The sequence below is a fragment of the Neltuma alba genome, unplaced genomic scaffold (genome assembly GCF_004799145.2).
Source record: "Neltuma alba isolate B1F8T4 unplaced genomic scaffold, ASM479914v2 tig00002068_pilon, whole genome shotgun sequence".
Taxonomy (NCBI): Eukaryota; Viridiplantae; Streptophyta; class Magnoliopsida; order Fabales; family Fabaceae; genus Neltuma; species Neltuma alba.
In genome coordinates this window covers 33,229-58,483 of record NW_021632727.1, presented here as the reverse complement: position 1 = coordinate 58,483, position 25,255 = coordinate 33,229, and the positions used below count along the sequence as shown (strand labels likewise).

Here is a 25,255-nt window from a genome sequence, read left to right as displayed (position 1 = left end):
ATAAAGACAGAAAAGAGTATTCACATGTCTTTTAAAACCCACCACCCTCTTTTTCAACAGATTCGCTTGTGGTTTAGAACAGGCCCTCTGTGGGGTCTTCCCGGTTTTCTTATATTAAAATTGATGATTAATACGCGAATGGTAATCATCACGGCTGAATAGAACAGGCCGGTGTGGACCCCATAACAAGCCTTAATCATGTGCCTTGCAGACAAACGATTTTGTCATAGCTAGCTACTCTTTTGTCCAGAGAAAGAGAGAGAGAGAGCTATGCATTTCACTGGGGAATAGGAAACTTGGCATGGATACCTATACGGGTTGAAGTATGAAGGCTTAGTAACTTATCTTCCATAAACTCGTCAATTAATTCTGAAACATATGATTTTAAATGCCTTCTTATGTCAATATTTTTTTTTTTTCATATTGATTTTCAGCTGTATGTAAATACTCCTCCAAATCTTTGATATAAGACTTATTTAACTAATTTGATAAGTTAAGAAAATTAGATAGTTAATTAATTATAAGAAATATGATACTACCATCCGGTCCTTATTATAAGACCCCGTTTGACTTTTTGTTTGGTCCTAATTATAAGACCCCAATCCATTTTGTCTCTTATATTTTATACATTTTTTTTCCAAAATAATCCTTCTAATAATGATAGTTCTAGCCAATAACTTAATTAGCAAGATATTTTAGGAATGAACAACACTTATTTATTACAAATAACTAACTTAACTTACTTCCTTAATCTTCTCAAATAAGTCAACTGGGTCTTATAATTAGGACCGGAGTATATGTTTTTTTTTCTAAAACATCATAATCATCTTTTTTTAATACCCTCCCTTTCTAACTTATTTGATTATGGTTGAGGGGTATCCATAAAAGTAATTTAGAAAAATTGATAAATATAAAGAATAGATCTTATATTTAAAACTAAAATTATCTTAACAATTAGGTTCTATATTAAGAACATAAAGAGTAATAGCTAGAAACGACTGCGCAATATCAAATAAGCCTACACTAAAAAAATCCTTAACATGCACCTGACCTGAGACACCTTGGAACTTTAAGTCTAGAAATAGTCTATATTTATGAGATTACGAGAGTGGTTTGGATAGAAATCAAATCATGATTTTCAGATGTGCTTTTTCGGTTACGAAATAAATATGTGAAAGAGTTTGTCTCGTTTTACAAAAAGTACTTCTGAGAAACACTTCTGAGAATTGCCAAACCTCACAGCTCGAGCATGCCTCTCTTGGGCATTTTCTTTTATCCATACCCAGATAATTTAACAATTACAAAAGAGCTTATGTTTATCTTGTATGAAATAGAGAATCATGCTGCACCATTAAATTAGATACAAGGAACGTCCCGTTGGCAAAAAAAAAAAAGATCAAGGAACGTCCATCTCAAAAAGTCTATTACGGTTTTAATTGTTTTCAAACGTCTTCACTGCAGCTCCTGGCGCTTTGGATATGATTGGTGCCATGCATCATTCTTCCAGGTTTTAGCCGGCGAAGCCATGGCCATCTTCTAGGTTTAGATCCATCCTAGAATTTTGATCTGCTCCTTTCTGGAAACCCTTATTTGCGAGTCAGCTTTCACCTTGCTATCCCAGGCCAAACCAGCTCGTCGGGTAAACAGACTCGAAGCTTAAAATTTTGCAAGTTCAGTTCAAACGAGATTACATAGATTCAGCATACACGATGAGGCAGCCAACCCGCAGCATGCACGATGAGGCAGCGAAACATTTCAGGGCAGAGCCTGTTTGTGTCTGGCATAACACACTCAATAGGACATTCAAGACTTCAATTCAATAGTCCTTGTTCCAGCATCTCTCTCTCCCTCTCTCTCTCTTCTCTGTGTTTCTTTTATTGGGACTAAGTTTGACAATGAACACTTGGAAGCCAAATGAAGGGAGAGAAAGGCCTTCAAAGTTTCCTGCATTTAGCTCCAAAATAGCACATCAAGCACCACAAACATCAAAACAATTCAATATCTCAAGTGTTAATATTGTCCAACTTCGGCTTCCCTTGGACATGCTCACTCGGCAAAGTAAGATATCAAATATAAGCTCACCTGTAGGCAAAATATAAAATTTTTCCCTTTGTCAGTGACATCTGGATGCAGTCAATAACTTTTACATGGTACCCATAAAATATTAACCCATGTTTTTTAAGAAGATTATTCAAGTGCATATCACAAACCATAAGTGGGCAAGCTTAGACTGTGACCCCCATACAAAGTGTAACATGTAGCTGACAAGTTGAGACACAAGGGAGCCATATTGATTCATTCATTGCTGATAAGAAAGCCAGCGCCCCAAATATGAACCTGGGAACTACATGTTTGGAAACCCGTGTTGATTCGATAACCGCTGTAGACCCACTCGAGAAATTGACACAACAGAATCAACTTTATAAGAGAAAAAGCAAGAATTATTCCATTTAAGCAACAAAGGAATCTCATCTCAAAAGCAAAAAACCAGGGAGCCAGAAAAAGCACATTTAAGAAAACACCTAAACAAGTCATGGCAATAATGAGATTGAGGTTCCAAACTTCCAGTTGTAAAACACCATCCGAATCCTCTCAAATTAATCCTACTGCAGTCAAAAGAGAAAAATTTCATAGCCATGAATTTTCGCAAACAGTGAGCATAATAAAATACAGAAACAAGAAACACAAATTGATCATTACAACTTGCAGCGATCACATTGCCTCTTCGCTCTGTTCTTCAGGTGGGTGGAACCATATCAGGAACTGAATTGATTCCTTAAGTCTGACCTTAGCCAATGACCACTGTATAATGCATTCTACTCGAGACGCAATGGCGCTGATCGAACAGCCGATCAGAGGTTCGGTCAGGAAATTCCCAGAGAACCCGAATCGAAACTTTCTGGAAGAGAAAATGTTAGACTTTCCCATGACTCCATCGCCAGCGGAGGCGTGCACCCCAAATTTGCAAGCTTATGCATAAAATTTGTGTATTAGATTCCTGTCTCATCTATGAAACAAGGGAAAGCTCTCAAATTTGTTTGCAATGGCAAAAATAAGATGAATGAAATAGAAATTATGAGATTTTAGTTCTCACTATAAGACAAACTCAAACGCAATGCCATGTCCCACCCAACCAATTATCCTAATCCCATAAGCAAATATGCATCAAGACGATGTCGTTTCCAGAGGGAGGAACATGTGAATGTGTGAAATATCGTCGTTTTCAGCATTTGGCATTTGCCTAGTGCGCTAGTGCAGAGAAGATAAACGCAAATCGTCTCTTTGAGCAGCAGGTCGTCCGCCATTGTTAGTGAAAGCTGTAAAAGGTTGAGAAATGCCTCTCTCGCTCTTGCAAATATCCTCTACTTCTCCTCTATATTCCACCTACAATCATCTTTATCCGACGTCTATCTTGCCCAAATCCCTCTTCCCTACTTTTCATCTGGAATCAAAGGCCTTGAAACGATGGATCTTTTCCACTAAGACAACACTGCACCAAAGAATACCTAAAAACTGGCGCTGTCCATGCTTCTTTGCTGAGACTCCAGTTTTATGGGCAGGCAGGCTTTGTATCTTTTATGCCCTCCTCAAGGCTGGATTGGCTGGATCTCGAGAAAACCCGCTCGTCTCAGGTTTATGTCTACATCCTGCTTCGCGTTATCTGATTTTGTTTTCGAGTTTTGAACTTGCACATTTGGATTTGGACTTTATCCGGACAGGAATTTTAATGCGTCCTTATTTATAAGTTGAATATCTGCTGCAGATTTGGAGATTGATAGCAGTGATGAATCTGGTGACTTGGGGTTCTCTAAGTGGACTCAAAGTATCCTGGGTAAACCAGGTGTGCTAAGCGTCCTTATTTTCTGATCTTATACTTTGGAGGTGTAATGTTCTTTAAAACCTTAGGCCATGTGCTTTTGACCTATAAATACAATGTTTCATGTAGATCTGTACTCATTGAATGCATTTCCTAGGGAGAATTTTATTTGTGTTACTGGGGATTATCAGTTAGCTGTTAATTGTCACTATCAGTTACTGAAGGAAGTTAGTTAGGATATAATTGATTATAACCACCTATTGATCCTATGCAATTACCGATCAGTGCATAATAGATTTCTTGTTTGGCAGCCCGAGGCTATCAGTTTCCATATCATGGTATCACTGCCATGTTTTGATTAGGGAACATAGTAATTAAGGACCCAGAAAGTGCCTCAAAGTGTAATTTATATCCAAAATATATGTGCTCTGCCCAGCTGTCATGTCTATGCTTCATACTTACAGTGTAACTTCCTGGAATGCCAGTAAATTTACCTGGTCCATGACGTCCAGGTCAATGGAAAAGTGGCTTATGTGCCAGACGTTTAAGTCCTGGTGGCTAGTTCATTTTTCAGGCACATGTTTATTCAGAAAAATAATAATGAATTGCGATAGGCACATGATGCATAGTGATCTTTTTCCTTACTTGTACTTTTGTGCTTATAACATCTTACTTTTCTAACCATAGCCTGCCTAGAGTGAAAATCGTCTTATGCTAGTGTTTGTCTTCTCAGTTAGATATAGTTGTGGTGAAACATATGAGATGGCAGTAATGGATAAATACAAGCATGTTGGTTGTTACCGTATGATGGATACAATAATCCTTTGGAATTGATGTTGCTTATGGTTTGCAGTTTTCTGGAAAATTTTTAGGGCGAATACCTCACTTTGTGAGGATATTGATTGAGTGATTTCTCAAATGTAGCGATTTTAGAAATTGACAGAATATCCCTGGGCGATTCTGGAGTTCTGAGAAGGCCTGAGTTATCATTTCGTTGCCATTTATGCAGGTCTTTTGGGTAGCATCCAGGAAGCAGGAACATTATAAATTGTTATTGTGCTTCATGTGGGGGATTGTGCATAACTAGAGTATAGTGCAAAATACTGAAAAGTCACCTGTGAATTCTCTTTGTATTTTTAATACCTTGCTGCACAATGAATATATGTGGAAAATTAATACGTGGATAACTAATGCTTGCCATGCATGGATCCTTGATTGGCTTCCTTTTTATACTACATATAATTTACATGTTGCTCTGCGTGGGTAACTTTTGTGTAGTGCTTTCTTTTCACTGTGAAGTTTTTTTCAATTTAAAACTGATTATATAGGGATTTTTTTTTTTTTTTAGTTTGCATTTATTTTCCTGACTTAAAACTGGTTTTTTTTGGGCAATTTGTGTTATATATTTCTTTTCTCCCTTTAACCAGCAAAGCAAGAAGTTACTGGAAGGAAGCTGGTAATCAAATGGCATGCTACAACCAAGGGCACACTTCGAAGAAACTACAGAGTCCGATCAAAGTCTGAGGGAAAGCGTCTTCTTAAAGCTGTTGCATCTCTATTGTCCGATGATGATCACTTCACTGATGCCACCTCTCACAAGGTTCTATATTTCCCCTCCTGTTTTACTTCAACTCTGCAAAAACCTCCGTCAATTTTTTTTCCAAAAAAAAATAGAGGGTTAATATAATTTTTGGTCTTTCAAATTTGTTCTCATTTTGGTTTTGGTCCTTCAAATTTTAAACTATAGTTTTTGGTTCCTGGGAAAACCTTGGAGGTACTTATATTTTTTTTCAATTTTCAATTTGGTACCTATGTGTTTTTTGTTTTTAACTAAATCTTTAATTTTGTTCTATTAACATCATTAATCCTTATGTAGAGACTAAAAATATCAATAGAACAAAGTTATAAGAGCTAATGTTGCTAAAAAGATAAAATTAAATGTTTAATTAAAAGGAAAAAAAAAAACATAGGTACCAAATTAAAAATTGAGAGAAAGTATAGGTACCTTCAATATGGTTTTCCCTTTGGTTCCTCTAGGGGCAAAATGATCCAAGTTTTTATTGGATTATAAGGACCAATATTTTAAATTTAAAAAAAAATTTGAGGGACCAAAACTTATGGTTTAAAACTTGAGAGACTAAAACCAAAATGAGGATAAACTTAAAGGACCAAAGTTTGTATTAACCTAGAAAAATATTTCCTCAGTATCACTGTTTATGATTTAAACTCTTCTGTTCACTTTCCCATTTATCCAATTACTGGAGATGCTGCTTCAGGCTCTGTGATTTGTCATGTGGCACACTCATATTCATCCGGAAAAATAACGGATGATATAATTGACTGTTTTATCAACAAAAAAAAAAAAAAAAAAAAAAGGAGGATGCTAGAGCTTGAAATGACATCTATCTTTAATCGATTAAGTTGAAATGACCTCTATCTTTAATAGATTAAGGGGGAGATGTTTCAATAATGAGGGAAATGTTTGGAGCCAGGTCAAGCTTAAGAGAGTTAATTCCATGATGTTCTTATTTTAATTGAACTTAAACACATGCTCAACATGACATTTTGGTGAGGCCATTGCAGGGTTGTCAAATTAGGAGGGAAAGTGCTCATGGAGAGAGTGTGTGTTGCAACAATGTGAGAGCTCTTTTTGATGAGCTTCCAACTCCACACCTGATTGTAGAAATCACTCCTTTCCCTTCAGGATCTCTCACTGAGAAGGATTACACTAAAGCAGAGAAGCTTGAGAAGGTTCTCAGATCCAGTCCTTCTGTGTGAGCCATCTTAATTTGGTGGTTCATGCATATTCCTGTACATATTCAGGGCTAACTTGTATATACTTATGATGAACATAAGCTTTGGACAATTTTCAACTCAACGCTGCACTGATTGAGTTGGACCTGGAAAATAATCTGATATCAGTTTTTTTTTTACTTTCATCTGATGCCAATTTGTCCAGTGTCTTCCGTATGCTTTCCCACTTGTGAACTCGTGAATTATCTTGAGTAGTTTACATCATGTTAGGTATGCTAAATATTAGCCACAGAAGGGAAAAGATAATTAAAGATGATTTTAGAAAAATGACACTCATGTCTTTAGATAAAATAAATTAACTGAGAGGTCATCATTGTTATGTAATGCTCTGTTACAAAGTGCAAGTCATCTCCCCCCGTCTTTTATGAAAGACATTTAAAAGGATTTTCTTGATCCTGTTTAGAAGGGATTCTAACTTTGTCTCAGATACTTATAGGATTCTCTTGACTTATGACATTATTGTTATGAACATCGAGAGTTTTGTGTTGAAGTCACTTTACTCGAGTAGTTTTTCCCACTATCCTACTATTTAATTATTCTTGATCAAGAAGATGATAAGGACTTTGGTTTAGAGAGTTTAAAGGGAATCATTAGGATCTAATTCAGAAAATCAAGAAATGAGATGTTACGTTTACTTAATTAAAAAAAATGATATTTATTAGGGAGGATCATAAAAATCAAAATTATTTAGGGGGACAAAAATTAAAATATAAATTTAAAAATACTAAATTGACCCTAACCAAATTAAACTCCTACATTATCTCTGCCACAATCTATTTTTAAACTTTAAATTTCATTAAATTAAACAAAAATTTCCACAACTTTTGCAACTTGCTTACATATTTATTGGAAAAAAATTACATGAAGATTCTTCACTTTTCAAATTTTTTTTTTAATTTTGACAGATTTTTATTAAAAGAATAAATTTTTATAAGTTTAATAAGATTGAGATTTTTTATAATTTATTATATATGTTGCAGAAATGCTCTAGGTGTCTTGAATATAAAAATAAAATTTAGCCACGAAAAAATTTAAAGAAATTTTGCATAACTTTTGTATAAGAAATTTATGTGAGTTATAACAGTTTTAAAAAAAAGCCATGTAATGTGAATAGAATTTTAAAAAATCTAGATAATCGTTTATAATTTTTATGCAAAAGTGGTAGTCTGATGCTTGCATGAAATTGGAAGAATACTTGTGTGTAAGCCCACAAAAAATTTTCAATAAGTATTTTAATATAAGCAATAAAATTTATGATAAATCACATAAAAATAAATGATGATAAGGTTTGTTATTAACTTATTATTGTAGGGGAATAAGGCCTTTTCAGAATGTTCATATTCTAAGATATAAGGCAAAAAATTTAAAATTGGTATATTGTAGTTACAGATTGTAGTTACAACTCTTTTAAGTGAAATACAAATTCTTGTCTTTTTTCAATTTTTTTAATTTTACTCTTATATTTATATTGATATATCATGTAAGGATTTATGGTAAAAAAAAAATATCATATATAAATGGGATGGTTTTTGTTAAATGATTTTGAGGAGGAATTTTATAATACACACATAATATTTTTTTCGGGCCAACTAATGCACACATAATATAAAACTCTAGTAAATGATATCATTTATTTATAAACTGTAAATTATAAATAATGTTACTCATTTTTTATTATCGGGTAAGATACATGTTAATTTGTTCATAATTGGACTGTTATAAATTTTAAATTGATAATATAAATTGAGCGGAAAAGTTTAATGATGTAAATTGATTACTACAGATATTAATAATTAAATGATATTTGTATGATAACTACTAAGTTGTTGCGTGAAATGGTAAGTGGTTTGATCTCTGCAAGGAGAAAAACACAAGCTCAAGTTTTGGAATTAGTCTTGCACTCAAAGTAACTTGAGGATATTTTGAGTTGTGCAAAAGGAAAAAAAAATGATACCTTGATTGTAAGAATATAGATCCGGGTAAAACAGGTTAAAATGTCATTTTTGCTCTAAAAGTTTTCACGAAGTAACACTAACTAGTAGGAAGTTTTTTTTTTGGGAACAATGTCATCATAGAAGTTACAAAATCGTACCCATGTCAACCTACCCTAAGAGGATCAAACAATCAACCATTGGTTAACTCATTATGCTGAGATGGCATGCCTCTATCACATCCACCTCATTTTTTTTCCAGGTCAGTATTAACAAGAATTTGCCCATCTTGTTGGAATAATGGAAGAAAGAGAATGATACAAAATAAGTTATCCTTGGAGGAGTAAACTCTTATAAGCAAAGAAAGAGACAGGAGAGGACGAGGAGGAAGGTGGAAAGAGAGAGAGGTTTTAGTAAACCGAAATAGGGAGACCCAGCACTTGGAGATGGGAGAGACTAAAGAAGAACACATCTTTTCAAGAGATATCATTATCTTGCTAGAGTTTCACTAATGTTTGAAGAGATACCTGCTGTTTGAGGCCATTTTGTAATTTTCTTGAAAGAACACATCATTCCTTTAGCCATTTCCACATCCGTTGGCCCTTTTTCATTTTGAATGTTTTTGTTGCTAGCTGCAAAGCAATATTACAATCAAATAAGTCGCTCAAATAAATCCCCTCTTTGTCTCTTTTCCATTAGTCCAACATAAATGCGTAGTTTTTTTCTTTTTTTCTTTTTAATTTTTCAATTTTTAATATGATTTGGGAAAAAATGAGATGGATGCTACATAGGCATGTCATTTCAGTATAATAGGCTAACTAATGGTGGATTGTTTGGTTCTATTAGGTTAGGTCGACATTGCCATGATTTTACAACTTTTCGAAGTGATATTGCTACCAAAAAAAACTTCATGATATCAAATACTCTTTTGCGAAAAACCTTTAATCCTTAAAAAATATAAGGTAATGTTGATGATCCCCAACTTTTGTTTTAGTCTTCTTTTTTTTCAAAAAAAATTTTTGTTGCCAACTATGCAAGCACTTTACATTGTCACCTCAATGCCAGTGTCCCTACAGGCTACCTCCACAATGTTGTTCAAGGGTTGGAATAAATACTCAAATCCCATTGCACAGCTCAGGACTTCTTTTGCCAATATGTCTACCATTTCATTAGCTTCTCTTCAACACTAAGAAACAAGCACCTCCCAATCCCTTCTCAACATCTTCATAATCTCTGATATTAGACCCCAGCAGAACGGGTCTATCTCCTTCACTTTGCTAGTCATTTCCACTAGATCACAAAAAGTCTATTTTGAGGTAAAGGATGCCCTTGTCCTGTGCCATTTTATGTCCCTATATGGTGCATCCCTGTTGAGATTTACAAGGAAACCGCCCAACACCTCAACAAGGGAGTTTCTTATAACCACCTACAAGTAGACACACTATCTTTTCTAGCTGCCACATCATCCACATTAACCTTGATAAACTCTAGGTCATGTGGCGTCTAACTTTTCCCCTCCAAAATCACATGACCCATCCTATTAGAATGTGTTCTCCTCCATCATGTTAGGCAGTAACCATGGCCAAGATATTTGTGGAGGTGGTGTCCTTAGCATTGAACATGTTGGAGTTCCTTGCTAACTAAAGTTGGCAGTACGTCAAAGCAAACCAAATCTCCTATATGAACTTCTATTGTATGTTCCAACCAATCCACTCTGCTAGGTCATGACCTTATAATGATTTTGTTCCAAAGCTTTGTTTTGAGATGGCACCCTCGTAGTACATGAATGGTTGTCTCTATCACCTTATCACACACGATGCAAGCTAATGAAAGGCTCATGCCCTTTGCATGTTGATTGTCATTTGTAAGAGGCCTCTTATAGGCACAAAGCTAAAGAAACATTCTATCTTTGGGGAGCGTCTTCCATATTCTACGCTACAGCCATGTTCATAGTGCCTCACTTTTAATTCTCATGCTATCATAAGCAGACATGGTGGCAAAGTCTCTTACTAGGGCCAATTTCCAGCCTAACTTATCATCCTATGTTTTCCTGACTTGGTAGGATTTAACTTCGCACACCACATGGATTGGTAGATATCTGACAAGTACATCACATCACCAATTCCCTTGTTCATCTAATATTTTTGGACTCACATTCTTTTGCTCCTGAGACACTTCTTGTGTGGCAATGTCTACAAGTCACTCGTGGCTATTGCACCATTGGTCAAGCCAAAATCTTACACCATGTCCATTTCCTAGTACCCATTTTGTGAAAAGTTGCATGTTCTCCTAGCATTGCTTGATGCCTTGCCACGTTCTAGAGCATTTTCTCCTTTGTTCAATGTTTAGGACCAGGTTGTTACCGTAGCCATACTTCTCTCTGACAAATCTCAATGAAAGCACATCACATTTTTTCATTGGAGACTATCCAAGTTTCATTATAAAGGCATCATTCTACATCTGAGCCCTTCTAATACCCAGATCTTCCTCCTCTTTTTTCATGCAAACTCTTTCTCATGTCACTAGGTGCATCTTTATGCTCTAGTTGGAACCACCCCACAAGAACTTCATACATTGTTTATTGATGTCGTTGTAGGTCGAGCTTGGTAGCGGGGTCAATTACATCGTGTATACTAGAACAGAAGTCAAACTGAGGTGACTAGCGTGTTGTAGGAAGCTAAGGATAGTGTGTTGGCCTTCCAATTCAAATGTAGGAGATTTAATTTGGTACCACTTTGTATCTTTGTATTTATAGTTTAAAATTTGATCCTCCTTAATTAATATTGTTTTTTTAGGTCCTTTACTTAAATTTTTTCTATCTTTTTCAAAAATTGGTGGGAGATAGTTGGATCATTCAGTCTTTACAAAAATATTATTAGTTATTTGGATTAAAATATTAAAAATATTATTTCACAGTCGTCGTACTTAACAAAATTTTGGTGTTAATCAAAAGTTATTTTGTAGTCATACATAATTTATACGAAAAATTAGGGGTGTTCATAGGATAGGATCATTAGGATGAGACTAAGACAACTCTGTCTTGGTCCTGTCCCTATAATTGGGATGGGAGGACCTTTGCATCCTATGTCTTGTCCCATTTTAATGCCATCCTGTCCTATTTGAGATAAGATATAACTAGAATAGAAAATGATATCTCATTCACGTATTCTTTTTAATTTTTTTGAATTTTTTTATTTTATAATAAATGCATTTAAAACATAAAAGTTCATAATAAAAAATATATAAAGAAAATAGATAAAAATTGGTGAAAAATGACAATAATAAAAAATTAATAAAGAAAAATGTTTTTTAAAGACTTAAAATATATAAACTGAAAATAACCCCTAAAAGATCATATAACCCATACAAAAAACCTTATAAATTACAAACAACATAATCATACAAATTATAATATTATTATATTAATGATAATTAAAATAAATTTATAAAATTAAAAAAGATAATATGTCAATATGGAAGTAGGACAAAACACCCTGTCCTGAGACATTTTTGTCTCGTCCTGAAAATTTTTAGGACATGACAAAATGACTAGAATCGGGACAAAATATGAGTAAACACCCTTACAAACAATAACTGTTAAAAATGTTTCAAAAGTTCTAGAGAAAAGGAAGTACCTGGGGATTATACTATTTAATGGATTTTTAAAAAAAATTAACATTACCAACCGTGCATACGTTTCCCGCCTTGTCATGTATATATATTGCCCATAGTCTATTAATAATAGCTTGGACTGCTAGTTTGGTTTCAAGTTTCTTTAGCAATAGTAAATCCAAAGTTCTCCAACTGTTGTGGAGCTTATTTCAGTATTTGTGTACTTTGTATCACCATTTTGACTACTTATGCTGTGGTGACATCATCACTTTTACTTTGCCTATTATCATTTAGGCAAGTGGATTTGGAAGTGATTATCGTCTTTGGTAGCATGTGGAATAAGCCATATGTTGGTAACGATCTTTCGTTCTTTCTCATCTCTTAGTTCTAATTTAAATTAATCAATCTTTTTTTCTATTTATTAATTGGATGCCTAAAAATAGAACTAATTTTAGATATGGCGATGGGGCTTTTTAGGCATTCACTACTTTTCTTGGCGATCTTGTTACTTGGTGGAGTCATGTCTTGGTATCAGAGAATTTCAATAAACTCTTTTAGTAGCTAATTAATATCAGTCAACTCCCAAAACATTTCAAATTTCAGTCAACCCCTTTGAATTAAAATAAAATAAAAATTTAATGGTAAAATAATACCCCTCATTTTTATTTTTTTTAAAACAAGTATTTGTTTTGTTATATATATTTTTCTTTGCATTATATAATTAGGTGGATTGGTTGGCTTGGTGGTCATATTATTTTTAGTGTGCTAAGGGGTCATGAGTTCAAACCCTTTTGGCCACCTCATCTTATTTAAAAAAAAAAAAAATCCTCCAACCACCAGAGCCTGTGTGACTGGCCACCAGGGGTTGGTATCGGAGGTTGGTTAATATTTTTTTTAAAAAAAATAAAATGAAAGGGTATTATTGTATTTTTACTTTTAAATTTTAATTCAATTTTGATCCAAGAGGTTTGACTGAGATTTTGAAATGTTTTGGAGATTGACTGATATTAATCAATTATTACTAAGGAGGTTTATTGAAATTCTCCCTTAATTCTTCTGTTTGGAGAGATGAGCATGATTTTCTTTTCTTTTCTTTTTTCTTTTTGGAAATCTCTCATATGCACAACTCTACAATGTTCTTAATGCTCTGTTATTCAATGGTGCGTGCAATTGTTTTAAGATCTATTTAATTTTATTTATGTGAAATTATTCAATGGTGCGTGCAATTGTTTTAAGATCTATTTAGTTTTATTTATGTAAGATTATTCTATGGTCTGACCATTTTCGCTATGGACTAAAGATTGGGACAAAAGTCATGCCCATTGTCCGTGTTCTTCCATTGATATGCCGATTTGCTTTTTCCATCAGCAAGGTGAAATAAACCAAGTCAAAAGTATGTCAATCTATTGCTAGTAAATTTTGCAATAACTTTCGTATAATTCTTAGAGGTAGCATAATTATACTTTTTGACATTTTATTTTAAAATTTATGAACTTTATTTTCTTGTAAATGCAAATTTTATAATTAAATTAAATACTTTGTGTGCTGGCAAAAAAAAAAACACCCTCGTGAAGTTTTCCCCTTTTTTAATTCAAGAGAACAAAATAAAAAAGTTCTAATTGCTTTCGTCCCTGGATAATTGGATTTGGAAATTGGAATGGCCAGCTGACAGTGATATTAACAATATCTGTGTAGGCTTCACTGATGGTGGCCCAAAAAGTGTTTGACATACATCCAAAAGGCCCAACTAGCCCAATACATCTTGATGTTTGTTGATATTTTTAACAAAAATAAAATTTAAATCTCCGGTTAAAGTGGCAAGCATGAGCGGTGGGTGCAGTCGTGAGGGCTGTTTAAAATGGTTTATAAACAGTTTTTCAATCATGATTCATGTAATATAAGGTAAATATGTGAGAGAAATTTTGCTTTGATTTATATAAAACGTGATCATAAGTAATTTCAAATGGGGCTACAACGTAATTTTATTTTTATATTTAGGGTTAATATAATTTTTGGTTCCTAAAATTTAGGTCTATTTTAACTTTAGTCCTTCACATTTTAAATACATGATTTTAGTCCTTGGAATTTAGCCTGTCCTAAAACATTAATCCTTAGAAGTGTAACAGTTTTAATATCTACTAAAGTGCCATAAATAGCATAGTGTAAATTCATTAGATGATACTTAGTTGGATCTTGTGTGAATAACAGAAGGGAAAAAAAGAACAGGTCCAAAAAATGCAGCTCTTTAGAGTTTTTTCCCCTCACCATTCATTTTTAGGAGCTATTCACTCCAGTGCACTTTGTTATTCACACAAATCCAATTAGCTGTGATCTGATGAGTCAATATCAACACTTATAATGTCATTGATGATACTTTAGCATATTCTAATATCATGACATCATCAAGGGTTAACGTTTTAAGACAAGACATATGATAGGAACTAAAACTATGGGTTTGAAATTTGAAGGATGAAAATCAAAATGGACTCAAATTTTAGGGACCAAAAATTATATTAATCCCTTCTATTTATACAAGAAATCCCCAAAAAATGACTGTTAGATTTTAAAATTTTAAATTAGTATTGGTTATTACATTTATAAAAAGACAAAACTCAAAAAATAAATGACAACAAATTTTTATGGTAATTCTTTATTTGAAATTTTAAAATTTAACAGTCATTTGTTTTTGGAATTTTCTCTATTTATATCTATTTTTTCAGAAGAAAAAATATATATATATATCTATTTAACGTAATCTGAGATTTCAACCTTCTTTGCCCGTGCGTGTCTTTGCTGTGACACTAGAGAAAGGCCAGGCAAGGCATTGCGGGAAAGGTCTTCATAGGGAAATTAAATTATGTCATTATGAGGGAGAGAATTTTATTGGGAAAATCACAAATAAAGACCCCTGAATTACTGAAATTACGCAGAGGTCACCTGAATAAGGAAAATTACCGTGAGGGACCCAATCTCATATTGTAAATATGAAATCTTGATGAAATGTCTGAAATGCCCCTCAGTCAAATGACAAGTTGACTATAAGAAATGACAAGTTCACTTTAATAGATAACAATTTCAGTAGATCAAATCACAACTTGATTGAAGGTATGCTAAATGACAAGTTGACTATAGAAAATAACAAGTTTACTTTAGCGGATGACAACTTCAATAGACCAAATTACAATTTGACTGAGGGGTATTTCAGACATTTCGCCAAGATTTCATATTTACAATATGAGACTGGGTCCTTCATGGTAATTTTACTTATTCAGGTGACCTCTGCGTCATTTTAGTAATTTGGGGGTCTTTTTTTGTCATTTTCCCAATTTTATTTTCACAGTTATTATTATTTTTTAAAATTTAAACGGCAATTGATGACGTGGCTTCAGTTATGAAGCTGCAAGGGAAGTGATCGCGTGGACTGCTCTCGCCCTCAGAATGACGCTCCCGCGTTCTTTGGGCCCACTCCTCCCCCCCCACCTCAAATTTCTCTCTCTAGTTCTTCTCTCTCTCTCTCTCTGTGATCTCTCCCTCAGTCCAAACGCTCCTTTCCTCTCCATACTCCCGAGTCCACCACCACCACTCCTCCAAGATAATCCCCATCCCATGGACCAACTCTCCGCGGGGCCTCTCGTCCCCGCCGTCAAATCCGACCTCCCCAAGCCCCCGGCCACCGCCTCTGATACCCCGTCCGCCGAGCCTTTCATGTCTGAACCCGACAAGGATTTCTTGTGCCCGATTTGCATGCAGATCATCAAGGATGCTTTCCTCACTGCTTGCGGCCATAGCTTCTGCTATATGTGTATCAATACTCACCTCCGCAACAAGAGTGATTGCCCTTGTTGTGGCCACTACCTCACCAGCAATCAGTTGTTCCCTAATTTCTTGCTTCATAAGGTCGGTCTCATTTCCTACAGATTCTCTTAGGCTTGCGATTGCTAATCGTTGGATATTTCACCAAACTAAACACGCTTACTTGAATTGGATCCTATCGTCCTTCTGTCATGAGTTGGGTTTCATTGGTAGATAACCGTAACTGCATTCTGTGATTGCATTTAAGAGTACAAGTCTCTAAATTTCTAATTCAGTTCATGTTTGAGTGTTCCGAGTCATCTTTGGGGTTAGGGATTTTGGACTAGTGAAGCTTCTAGGTAAGATAAAATATGAAGTGGAGGGGGGGCTGGGAGTTTCTTTTGTTTATATTCACTCTTATTGGTGCAGGTATGACTATTAATAGTACCAGTCTCTGGAGCCTCCTTTTCATTCTAATTCACGATTTGTAATGTTCCTCAATTAACACCATCATTTTATGTGGAATCAGAAGCGTGAAAGTTTGACTATCTGATTCGAACATTATTAGTATCTTGAAATAGTCTACTTCGAAATGCAACTTATTGTTATACGGTTTCTGTACCACATTTGTAGCTACTTAAGAAGACATCCGCTTGTCAAGTATCAAAAACCGCCTCACCTGTGGAACATTTTCGGTTGTCATTGCAAAAGGTTGGTTGTAGTTAGACCTCACTTCTGTTATTAAAATTTCATTTCAGAAAAGTTATATCGTGATGTGGCCTATAAATTTACGTTAAGACGTTGTAATTGGTTATTTTTATTTGTGACTTTTGATCTGATTAATTATTCATTATAATTACTTGTGCTCTTATGAGAGAAATTTGTCATGCAAATGTGGATCCATGTCATCTTGTTGGTAAAGAGAAACTTAGATGTTCAAGCCTATACACTTATGGTACCTTTTTCAACGAGTGTTAATGACAGGGTATGTAATGCGTAAAGAAAAATCTATATGTCTGAATTTGATTGGAAAGTAATAACTTAGGTGTGTCATGTTTTCTTCCCAGTTTGTAAATGGTATTTTATGATTATGAGGTGGATTTTAGGTGAAAGCACGTTTGGATAATGAGGGAAAGAGATTTCCTGTTTTAAAATTTTTGCACCGTCTATTATGCCCTTGTGATCTATACCTTTTCGTTTAATCTTTTTTTTTTTTAATTAATTTTCTAAGTTGGAGCACAATATTGTTTTCCATTATAAGTTATTTCTTTCCTTTGTTTTTTTATTTCATTCCATTCTGTCTACCAAACAGGCAGGTAGCACATTTACATTGTAGATTATAATCTCTAATAAGACAAACTAAAGGTGGAGTACTAAAGATGCAAAGTGCTAGACTATTTATTTTGTTTAGTGTCTGTTGGACATTTTTTTGGACAATTTGTTTATCTGTAAATCCTGCGACAGGGTTGTGATGTGACAATTAAGGAGGTAGACTCCCTTTTGTTCCTTCTTGCTGAGAAGAAAAGAAAAATGGAACAAGAAGAGGCTGAGAGAAATATGCAGATATTACTAGACTTCTTGCATTGTTTAAGGAAGCAAAAAGTTGAAGAACTGAAAGAGGTTTGCTGCCAGCAACTCCTATCTACATATTTGTGACTATAGTATTGCTGGCTTATATTTCCTCTCCTTGAGTGTGCATTACTGAGTCTATATTATTCCAATCTATACAGAATTAATCTTATTTATGCTAATTATTGTAATAAAGTGGTGTTTTATTTTAGGTGCAAACTGATCTCCAGTTCATAAAAGAGGACATAAGTGCTGTGGATAAACATAGAATGGAATTGTACCGTGCAAGAGACAGGTACTCCGTGAAATTGAGGATGCTTGATGAGTCTGGATCAAGAAAGTCTTGGCATTCATCGATGGATAAGGCTAGCGGTGGCCATTTGTCTAGTCCTCTAAACATGAGAGGAGCGTTGTCTTCTGGAAGTCTTCCAAAGAAACTTGATGGAAAGGGCCAAGTAAGCTCACATGGAATCCAGAGAAAAGAAGCTATTAGTGGATCAGATTCCCAATATTTAAATCAATCCAGTCTTGCTTTAATTAAAAAAAAGCGGGTGCATGCACAGGTAGCACAGGTTTCATTTTCCAGTATCTGTTCAGATGTTTTGATTTATGTTTCATAATTTTCTGTGCTCACCTATAGTTAATTCCTAGTTGTTTCCTCCACATGAATTGATTTTCCCAATTTAATGCAGGTAAAAAACTTGTTAGGTAGCTCTTGACAATTTTAGACGAACTATATATTGATTCATGATAATGTTATATTGCTATCACAAATTTCAGGATTGATGTGTCAGTAGTAGCTTTGGAAAGCCCAAAAAGTTTCACCGCTCAAGCTGTTTGGTTTTACTAAAATTTAGAATGGCAGCAGTGAAATTAGGATCTGGTAAAGTTAAAACATGAGCTGCATTAGAGGAAAATGAATAGAAAACTTGGGAAGCTGAAGTCTCGGTTAATGTATGTTAGGGTTAGGAGGTTCTTATATGCAAGAGGATGTCAAACAATTGTTGAATGAGACTATTTTAGAGCTGTCAGCTTTATCAGTGGATTGTACGAGATCAAAACAGATATGAAACTGGATACGTTAGGATTGTGTAAGGAAGGGAACATAAAGTTGTTTGGCCATGAAAACGGATCTGAACCAGGCTTTAAAGGGAAAAGGGAATCAGATTGCAGGGAATATGCAGAAAATTGGAGCTGCGGGTCTGCCTAAGGATGGAATTACTTCAAATTGCAGTAATATGCCAAAAAACGCTATATGAATAATAACCAGGCCTTACATTCACTTGACTAGGTTATGTAATACAAGCTCTTTGTTAATAAAGTATAGCAGCATATCAGTTTTAGAAGCTTACTGAATTACTAAAATACCCCCTGAATCTAAAAGTATGGAGTCCGACTCAACAACTAAGATAGGCTTAGCAGACGCAAGATAACTTATAGGAGAATTACGGCAACACACATATCAAAATTTGTGTTTAGATACACACACACACGCATTGTGTGCGCGCTTTCAATCTTATATCATGTGGCTTGGGTTATTAAGAAAGAACTATTGTTATCTGTGTTTTCTCTCTTACCAATTTGGAATCTGTATACATTGTGGTTTTTTTGTCATTGGAGTTTTTTTTAAAACTTATTGGGCTGCAGTTCAATGATCTGCAAGAATGTTACCTACAAAAACGACGACATTTAGCAGAGAAGCCTCATAACCAACAAGAAAAAGATAAAAATGTTATAAACCGAGAGGGTTATGCTCCTGGTCTTTCGGAGTTTCAATCAGTCTTGACAACTTTCACACAATACAGGTATTCATTTCTGTCCTCGCTTTTATTTGGAGTCATTGGTTAAGTGATGCCAATTACTATGTTCCGGAGCATTGCAAAACAATTTATTGACATTTTTTCTTTTTCATTTGATATAGTCGACTGAGGGTCATTGCTGAAGTTAGGCATGGAGATCTATTTCATTCAGCCAACATAGTGTCAAGGTGAGTTGCTTCTATGAATTGCCTGTTTGTGGTATATCTTTGTTGTACCATCCCTCTATCATTGTGATTTTAGAAATTGGGGGAAGAACAATTTATAGCAAGTCTTGTGTGTGTCACAGCCTTTTTTGTAGAAGCAAAATATATCTGCATGAATTATGTGTGATGCCATTGTGGCCAGTATTGATATCACCCAAACAGCAGAAATCAACGTGAATATTATGTGGAAAAGAGGACATTAGTTAGTATGACTAGTCCATACCTTGTTTATTTGTTCTTAATGTACTCTCCCCGGTCCCATTATTATCCTAATGTAAGGTTTAAGATGGCTTAAACTACTGTGGTGGAATGAAATGGTTGTTTCACATTTACATTTGTGTTTGGGAAAAGGGCGGAAAGTGTTGAGTACCGTACTTACCTAGTTATTGAATTTTCCATCTCTATTACAGCATAGAGTTTGACCGTGATGATGAGTTGTTTGCTACCGCTGGAGTTTCCCGTCGCATAAAAGTTTTTGACTTCTCAACTGTAAGATGGGCATCTTTTTAATTTGTTATTATTTTTTTACCTTTTGCTATTCAGATTGACATGCCACCTCTGCTGAAGTTTCAGTTTGGTCTAACCGTGATTACATTGAAGAATCATACTACTACATATGAAAAAGAAAATTAAGAGATAGGGAACTGGACATGAGCTATTTGGCTCCTTAATAGCCATCTGCCAGAAATTTCCTAATCCACGATGTTTTTAAATTTGTTTCTGTCATACCATGGTTATCTTTATATCGACAGTAACAAAAAATTGGGGCTTTATTGATTCTTAGATGCCTATTTAAATTTCTTTGCCTCAACTATTCATAAGACTGCCAGGGAATTGTTATTAAAAGTCATGGTGATAGCTTTCTTTCTATGGTCTTATTGTCGTGTCAGCCAATTATCTGAATACGAGGGTAATAACTCTGTATGTTATTGCTTTCCAGGTTGTTAATGAACCTTCAGATGCACACTGTCCTGTTGTGGAGATGTCTACGCGCTCAAAACTTAGTTGCTTGAGTTGGAACAAATATGCAAAGAACCACATAGCTAGTAGTGATTATGAAGGAATTGTAACTGTCTGGGATGTAACCACTCGTCAGGTAACTTCTGAAATCATTATGTTCAGTTTGACATGACTAATACAATTTTAATTGTTATAGGCTGGGCATAACGTTTCATTTTTGTCACTCATGTATTATTTTGCTTGGGCAGAGTATAATGGAATATGAAGAGCATGAAAAGCGTGCCTGGAGCGTTGATTTTTCAAGAACAGATCCTTCTATGCTTGTTTCTGGCAGTGATGACTGCAAGGTGATCCAGAACATTCAACTTAAGTTTATCAAAATTCCCTGGCTTGCTTGTGTAATTTTATGCAACATTCAAATATAATTGATACAGTTTTGGGAAAACTATGCAAAATTATCTTTCTGGCGTATTAGCGATAGCATTTTTCTGTAACTAATTATAATATTTATGCATGATTTCACTATTCTCTACGCACTTTGCTTGGGTCAAATTCTGAATATGTTTTCCATTTATGTGCCTTCTCAGTAGCTTTGTATGTTTGTCACTGTTGTTTTATGCTTGTGACCTTGATTGTTGAGGCACTTGACAAGAAACCTTCACAAGGTATTTGTTTTATTACCTTTTATGTCCTTGCCAAATTTTGTCTATCTTGTGTATGGAAAAGGAAAAAAAATGGAGGAAAAAAGGAACAAACAAGCAAATGCTAGCATGACTTCAGTTGTTTGATGGTATGAAGATGCAATGGAAATGCTAATGGGAAACTGGTGGTGTAAAATGTTAATCCTATCTAAGCTTCAGTGATTTTGTGTCGTAGTGACTCATTTCTTAAGACTTGGGATATTTTGAGAAATAGCATGATGAAGTGTATTCTTTTACTTTATCATACTGATCAAATATATTTCATGTATATAGGGATTTTATATTTTTAAGTGATCATATTTTGGAATTTGTTAAATCTTCTTTCACTCTGAATTGTATATTCAAGGCTGAACAAACCAACAATAATGTGTGCCTTCCCAATGAGCAGGTTAAAGTCTGGTGCACAAAGCAGGAGGCCAGTGTCCTCAACATAGACATGAAAGCAAACATATGTTGCGTCAAATATAATCCAGGGTCTGGAAATTACATTGCAGTATGTACTTCTGCTCTCTTAGAAGACAATTCTATTTGTTAATGCTTCTTGAATTGATCCCAATTATGCAGTATCTTGTAATTTCTTTCATTTGAAGCCAACATACTGTTTCACATGGTGTTTCATGGCAATAACTATGGTTAAGAGCTGTCAGGGATTAGAAAAGTGCCGTAGGTTAAGAAAAAGTTACTTGTAGTGCACTCCAAGTAAGAAAGAATAAGTATCTCCGTGTGGTCATAGTATTTAGTATGCATAGAGATTAAAGGATTAGCTTTTATGAACGTGCTGTCATTGAATCTTTCAATAATATATTTCCCCCCTTACTTTTCCAATTCTGATCACCCAATATTCTGAAATGATGTCATCTTTTTTTCTTTTTTGGTGAAACATATCTTCCTTTCATCATGTAATCGATGTATTTTTCCCCCAAAAAAAAAAAAATTAAAATAAAATAAAACAAAAGTCTGAGTAGCTCCACGTCAGTAGAGGGTGCATCCGCTGGATATGAGATAAATTAGTAAAATTGTATCTTCACACCAACTACCAATAAAGTTTGTGAATCACATGCCTCTTCTCTCTCTCTCTCTCTCTCTCTCTGCCTTTTTTTATTATGGTCAAAAGTTTTCAACTCAATCTGATTCTTTTAAGGCTAAGCAATCTTAACATGTTTTACAGGTTGGTTCAGCAGACCATCACATCCATTACTATGATTTGAGAAATATCAGCCGTCCACTCCACGTCTTCAATGGCCACAGAAAGGCTGTTTCTTATGTAAAATTTTTGTCTAATAATGAACTTGCATCTGCATCAACAGATAGTACGCTGCGATTATGGGATGTAAAGGAAAATATACCGGTGAGTGATGAAATAGTTTCCATTTTGCTTTTGATTTTAGTGAAATTTATTTTACGTTATGTGTGTATGCCTATAATTTTTCGCTGTAATGCTTTCTTTGCTAATTTATCTGTAGCCTGCATGCATGCTAAAAAGTTTGGTGCCTGTGAGAATAACGTACAACCAAACATAGAGACAAAGAAGTAAATTGCTTTTGGTGGGGAAAGGGAATCACCTATTTCCCCAAATTCTTTTTATTTAAAAAAAAAAAAAAAAAAACCACCAACTTTTCTTAAGCCACAACCTATGTTGTGGTGGTATGCAATCTGGATTGCCAAATGTAACCATTGCCCAGAAGATGAAGAACAAAAGGAAGGAAAGAGGGCACTTCTGGGGGTGAACCAATATGAGTGTCCTGTTTATCTGTCGATCATTGTACAGTAATACTTCTATCCCCATTAATGGGCAATAATTGGCAATTTTAGATGTTGGTGTGTATTTTTCGATTATTGCAAAAAGTTTTGGTGTCTATTTATTGATGCATGATCTTAAGAAGATTAAACAATGGTTAAGTTCTTTGTTACATGAAGGCCTTTAATCAGTGATACTTCTGTGAGTTGTGGCAAGTCGATGGTGTTTCCCTGTATGGCTAGCTATCACAAGAAAAACTTTAAGTCTGACGTTATTGTCATTTCCGCTCGTTAATTTCAATCTGGAGTATACTCATCATCCAGAATATTGAAAAAGGATTGGAGAATCTTCTGTTGGTTACAAATTATGTTCTGGAGTACTAAGTGGTTACGAGTCTCATGGCTCATTGCTTAACTTTTGTGGTTTAATGATGTACTTCGACCTTATGGGTGCAATTATTTAGTTCTCCATTACAATTAAATTCTTTAATTTCATAATTTTTTTTAAAAAAACATGAATCACAATAAAAATTTTTAACTTCAAATTGTGTGTGCAGGTTCGTACTTTCAAAGGGCACACGAATGAGAAAAATTTTGTTGGTCTCACAGTCAACAGCAATTACATAGCTTGTGGCAGTGAAACAAATGAAGTGTTTGTATACCACAAGGTTTGTTAAATCTGATTATTTTGACATTTTTCCTTAATTTTCCTTGAACAAATCTGAAGGTGAGTCTCTTTGCAGGAAATTTCCAAGCCTGTGACTTGGCATAGATTTGGTTCACTTGATATCGATGATGCAGAAGATGAGGCAGGGTCTTACTTCATCAGTGCTGTATGCTGGAAGAGTGATAGCCCCACCATACTAACTGCAAATAGTCAAGGGACCATTAAAGTGCTGGTTCTTGCGACTTGAACATGCAACAAGGAAATATCCAAGAGAAAGCCGGCTTGGTATTTTCTTTTTCTTTGCATTGTTTTGCCCCATTTACTATTTGTACATAGCATTTAAGTGAATAGGGTAGGTTGTAGAAATCACAATTATGTACATCGAAAGCAATTTATATGCAATAGTTTTGACAAAAGAAGCATAAGCTATTGCGCCAGCTCAATATCCATTTTATCCAATATTCATTGGCCTATCATTGAGTATTTGAGTTCAATATGCACCCCCCCCCCCAAAAAAAAAGAAAGAAAATAGTTGTGATTTCCTGATTTTAACAGTCTGACTACGTTAATGTTGGTGTTGTTGCTTTTATATTGCATTCACTTGAACATTGAATCCAGGGGGAAATAAAATATGAAACTGAACTAGTCCCATCCTGAAAAACTTGTTGCATGGAGCTCTTTCGAGTTTAATGAAATTACTTCCCGCATCCTACTCTCTATATGTATATTTTCCCATCAATTCCTCTTTCTCGTTGTTAGTTATTACCATACTGTTCTTCAAGAAATTTATTCTTTTAAAGTGGTAAAATCCTCCAAGCGTCATGATATGCTTAGAAACATTTTCGTATATGGTTGACAGGATACAAAACTTTGCACTTTACTGATTAGTTATTAACATTGATTTCTTCAAGCAAATCATTTTAAGGGCGTCAAATGACGTGCTGTCGTTGGTACAATGTGAGCATATGTCACATTTGATGTCCTTGTGTTAATGTTGTTATAATAAAGTTCAAAAAATGTTATAATAACAGTATTTTATGATAAGTAGTACTTCTTTAATATAAAAATTATCTAGTTAGTTAATTTGAAAAAAATTAGAAAAGTTAAATAAATTACTTTAAAGTATTTACATATATCTTTTTTTTTAAATTGTTTAATTTATAAACTGATATACTTGTTCTAGTCCTTTTTATAAGAACATGATAAATAAATTATGCCGTTTAAAAAAATAGCTAAAATAAGTTAAAACTGATAAATATGTAAGAAATGAATTTGTTTTCACCTTTGCCCTCGTTTATAAAGGAAAAGTGAGGGGGAGAAAGTATGAAAAAAAGTGCAATTTATAAAATTATTTAGGGACAAAAATACTAAAAATATATTAAGTGTTCAGATACCTATAACTGAGATCTTATAAAAAAGATCAAAGCAATTCAAATTTCAGGATTATATAAAAAGGAGCAAAGGGAGTATAATCTAGTTATAATTAAGTCATTTACATAGCTTTCCTAATCTTTCTAAATTAATCAATTGAATTTTCTATTGAGGATAGGAGGTACTATAATTTTTAAATGGTAAAATATAAATATAATAAGATAAAATTATTTTCCCTCGCATAAGATAAAATTATATAAC

At 34.4% G+C, this 25,255-nt stretch overlaps 2 protein-coding genes across 3 annotated transcripts in view; both read left to right on the top strand.

Moving 5' to 3' along the window:
- LOC114716301 (E3 ubiquitin-protein ligase COP1) overlaps window positions 1-24,120 on the top strand; it is a 29,508-nt gene extending 5,388 nt beyond the window's left edge. The window contains exons 2-15 of one of the 2 annotated variants that reach the window (XM_028901296.1): window positions 1,824-1,828; window positions 15,934-16,071; window positions 16,600-16,677; window positions 17,431-17,586; window positions 17,748-18,098; window positions 19,183-19,340; window positions 19,457-19,522; window positions 19,969-20,047; window positions 20,499-20,654; window positions 20,767-20,865; window positions 21,608-21,712; window positions 22,388-22,567; window positions 23,514-23,624; window positions 23,700-24,120. In XM_028901296.1, the coding sequence (XP_028757129.1) occupies window positions 15,973-16,071; window positions 16,600-16,677; window positions 17,431-17,586; window positions 17,748-18,098; window positions 19,183-19,340; window positions 19,457-19,522; window positions 19,969-20,047; window positions 20,499-20,654; window positions 20,767-20,865; window positions 21,608-21,712; window positions 22,388-22,567; window positions 23,514-23,624; window positions 23,700-23,870 (1,809 nt within the window). In that variant the 5' untranslated portion in view covers window positions 1,824-1,828; window positions 15,934-15,972 and the 3' untranslated portion in view covers window positions 23,871-24,120. Of the gene's footprint in view, window positions 1-1,823; window positions 1,829-15,674; window positions 16,072-16,599; window positions 16,678-17,430; window positions 17,587-17,747; window positions 18,099-19,182; window positions 19,341-19,456; window positions 19,523-19,968; window positions 20,048-20,498; window positions 20,655-20,766; window positions 20,866-21,607; window positions 21,713-22,387; window positions 22,568-23,513; window positions 23,625-23,699 lie in introns of those variants that run through there. The other variant, XM_028901291.1, reaches the window with a different exon arrangement.
- LOC114716326 (uncharacterized) lies at window positions 3,579-6,756 on the top strand. The gene is made up of 4 exons (XM_028901318.1): window positions 3,579-3,637; window positions 3,756-3,841; window positions 5,245-5,417; window positions 6,401-6,756. The coding sequence occupies exons 1-4, from the start codon at window positions 3,579-3,581 to the stop codon at window positions 6,593-6,595; spliced, it is 513 nt and encodes a 170-aa protein (XP_028757151.1). The 3' UTR covers window positions 6,596-6,756.
- Window positions 24,121-25,255: the final 1,135 nt, after the last annotated feature.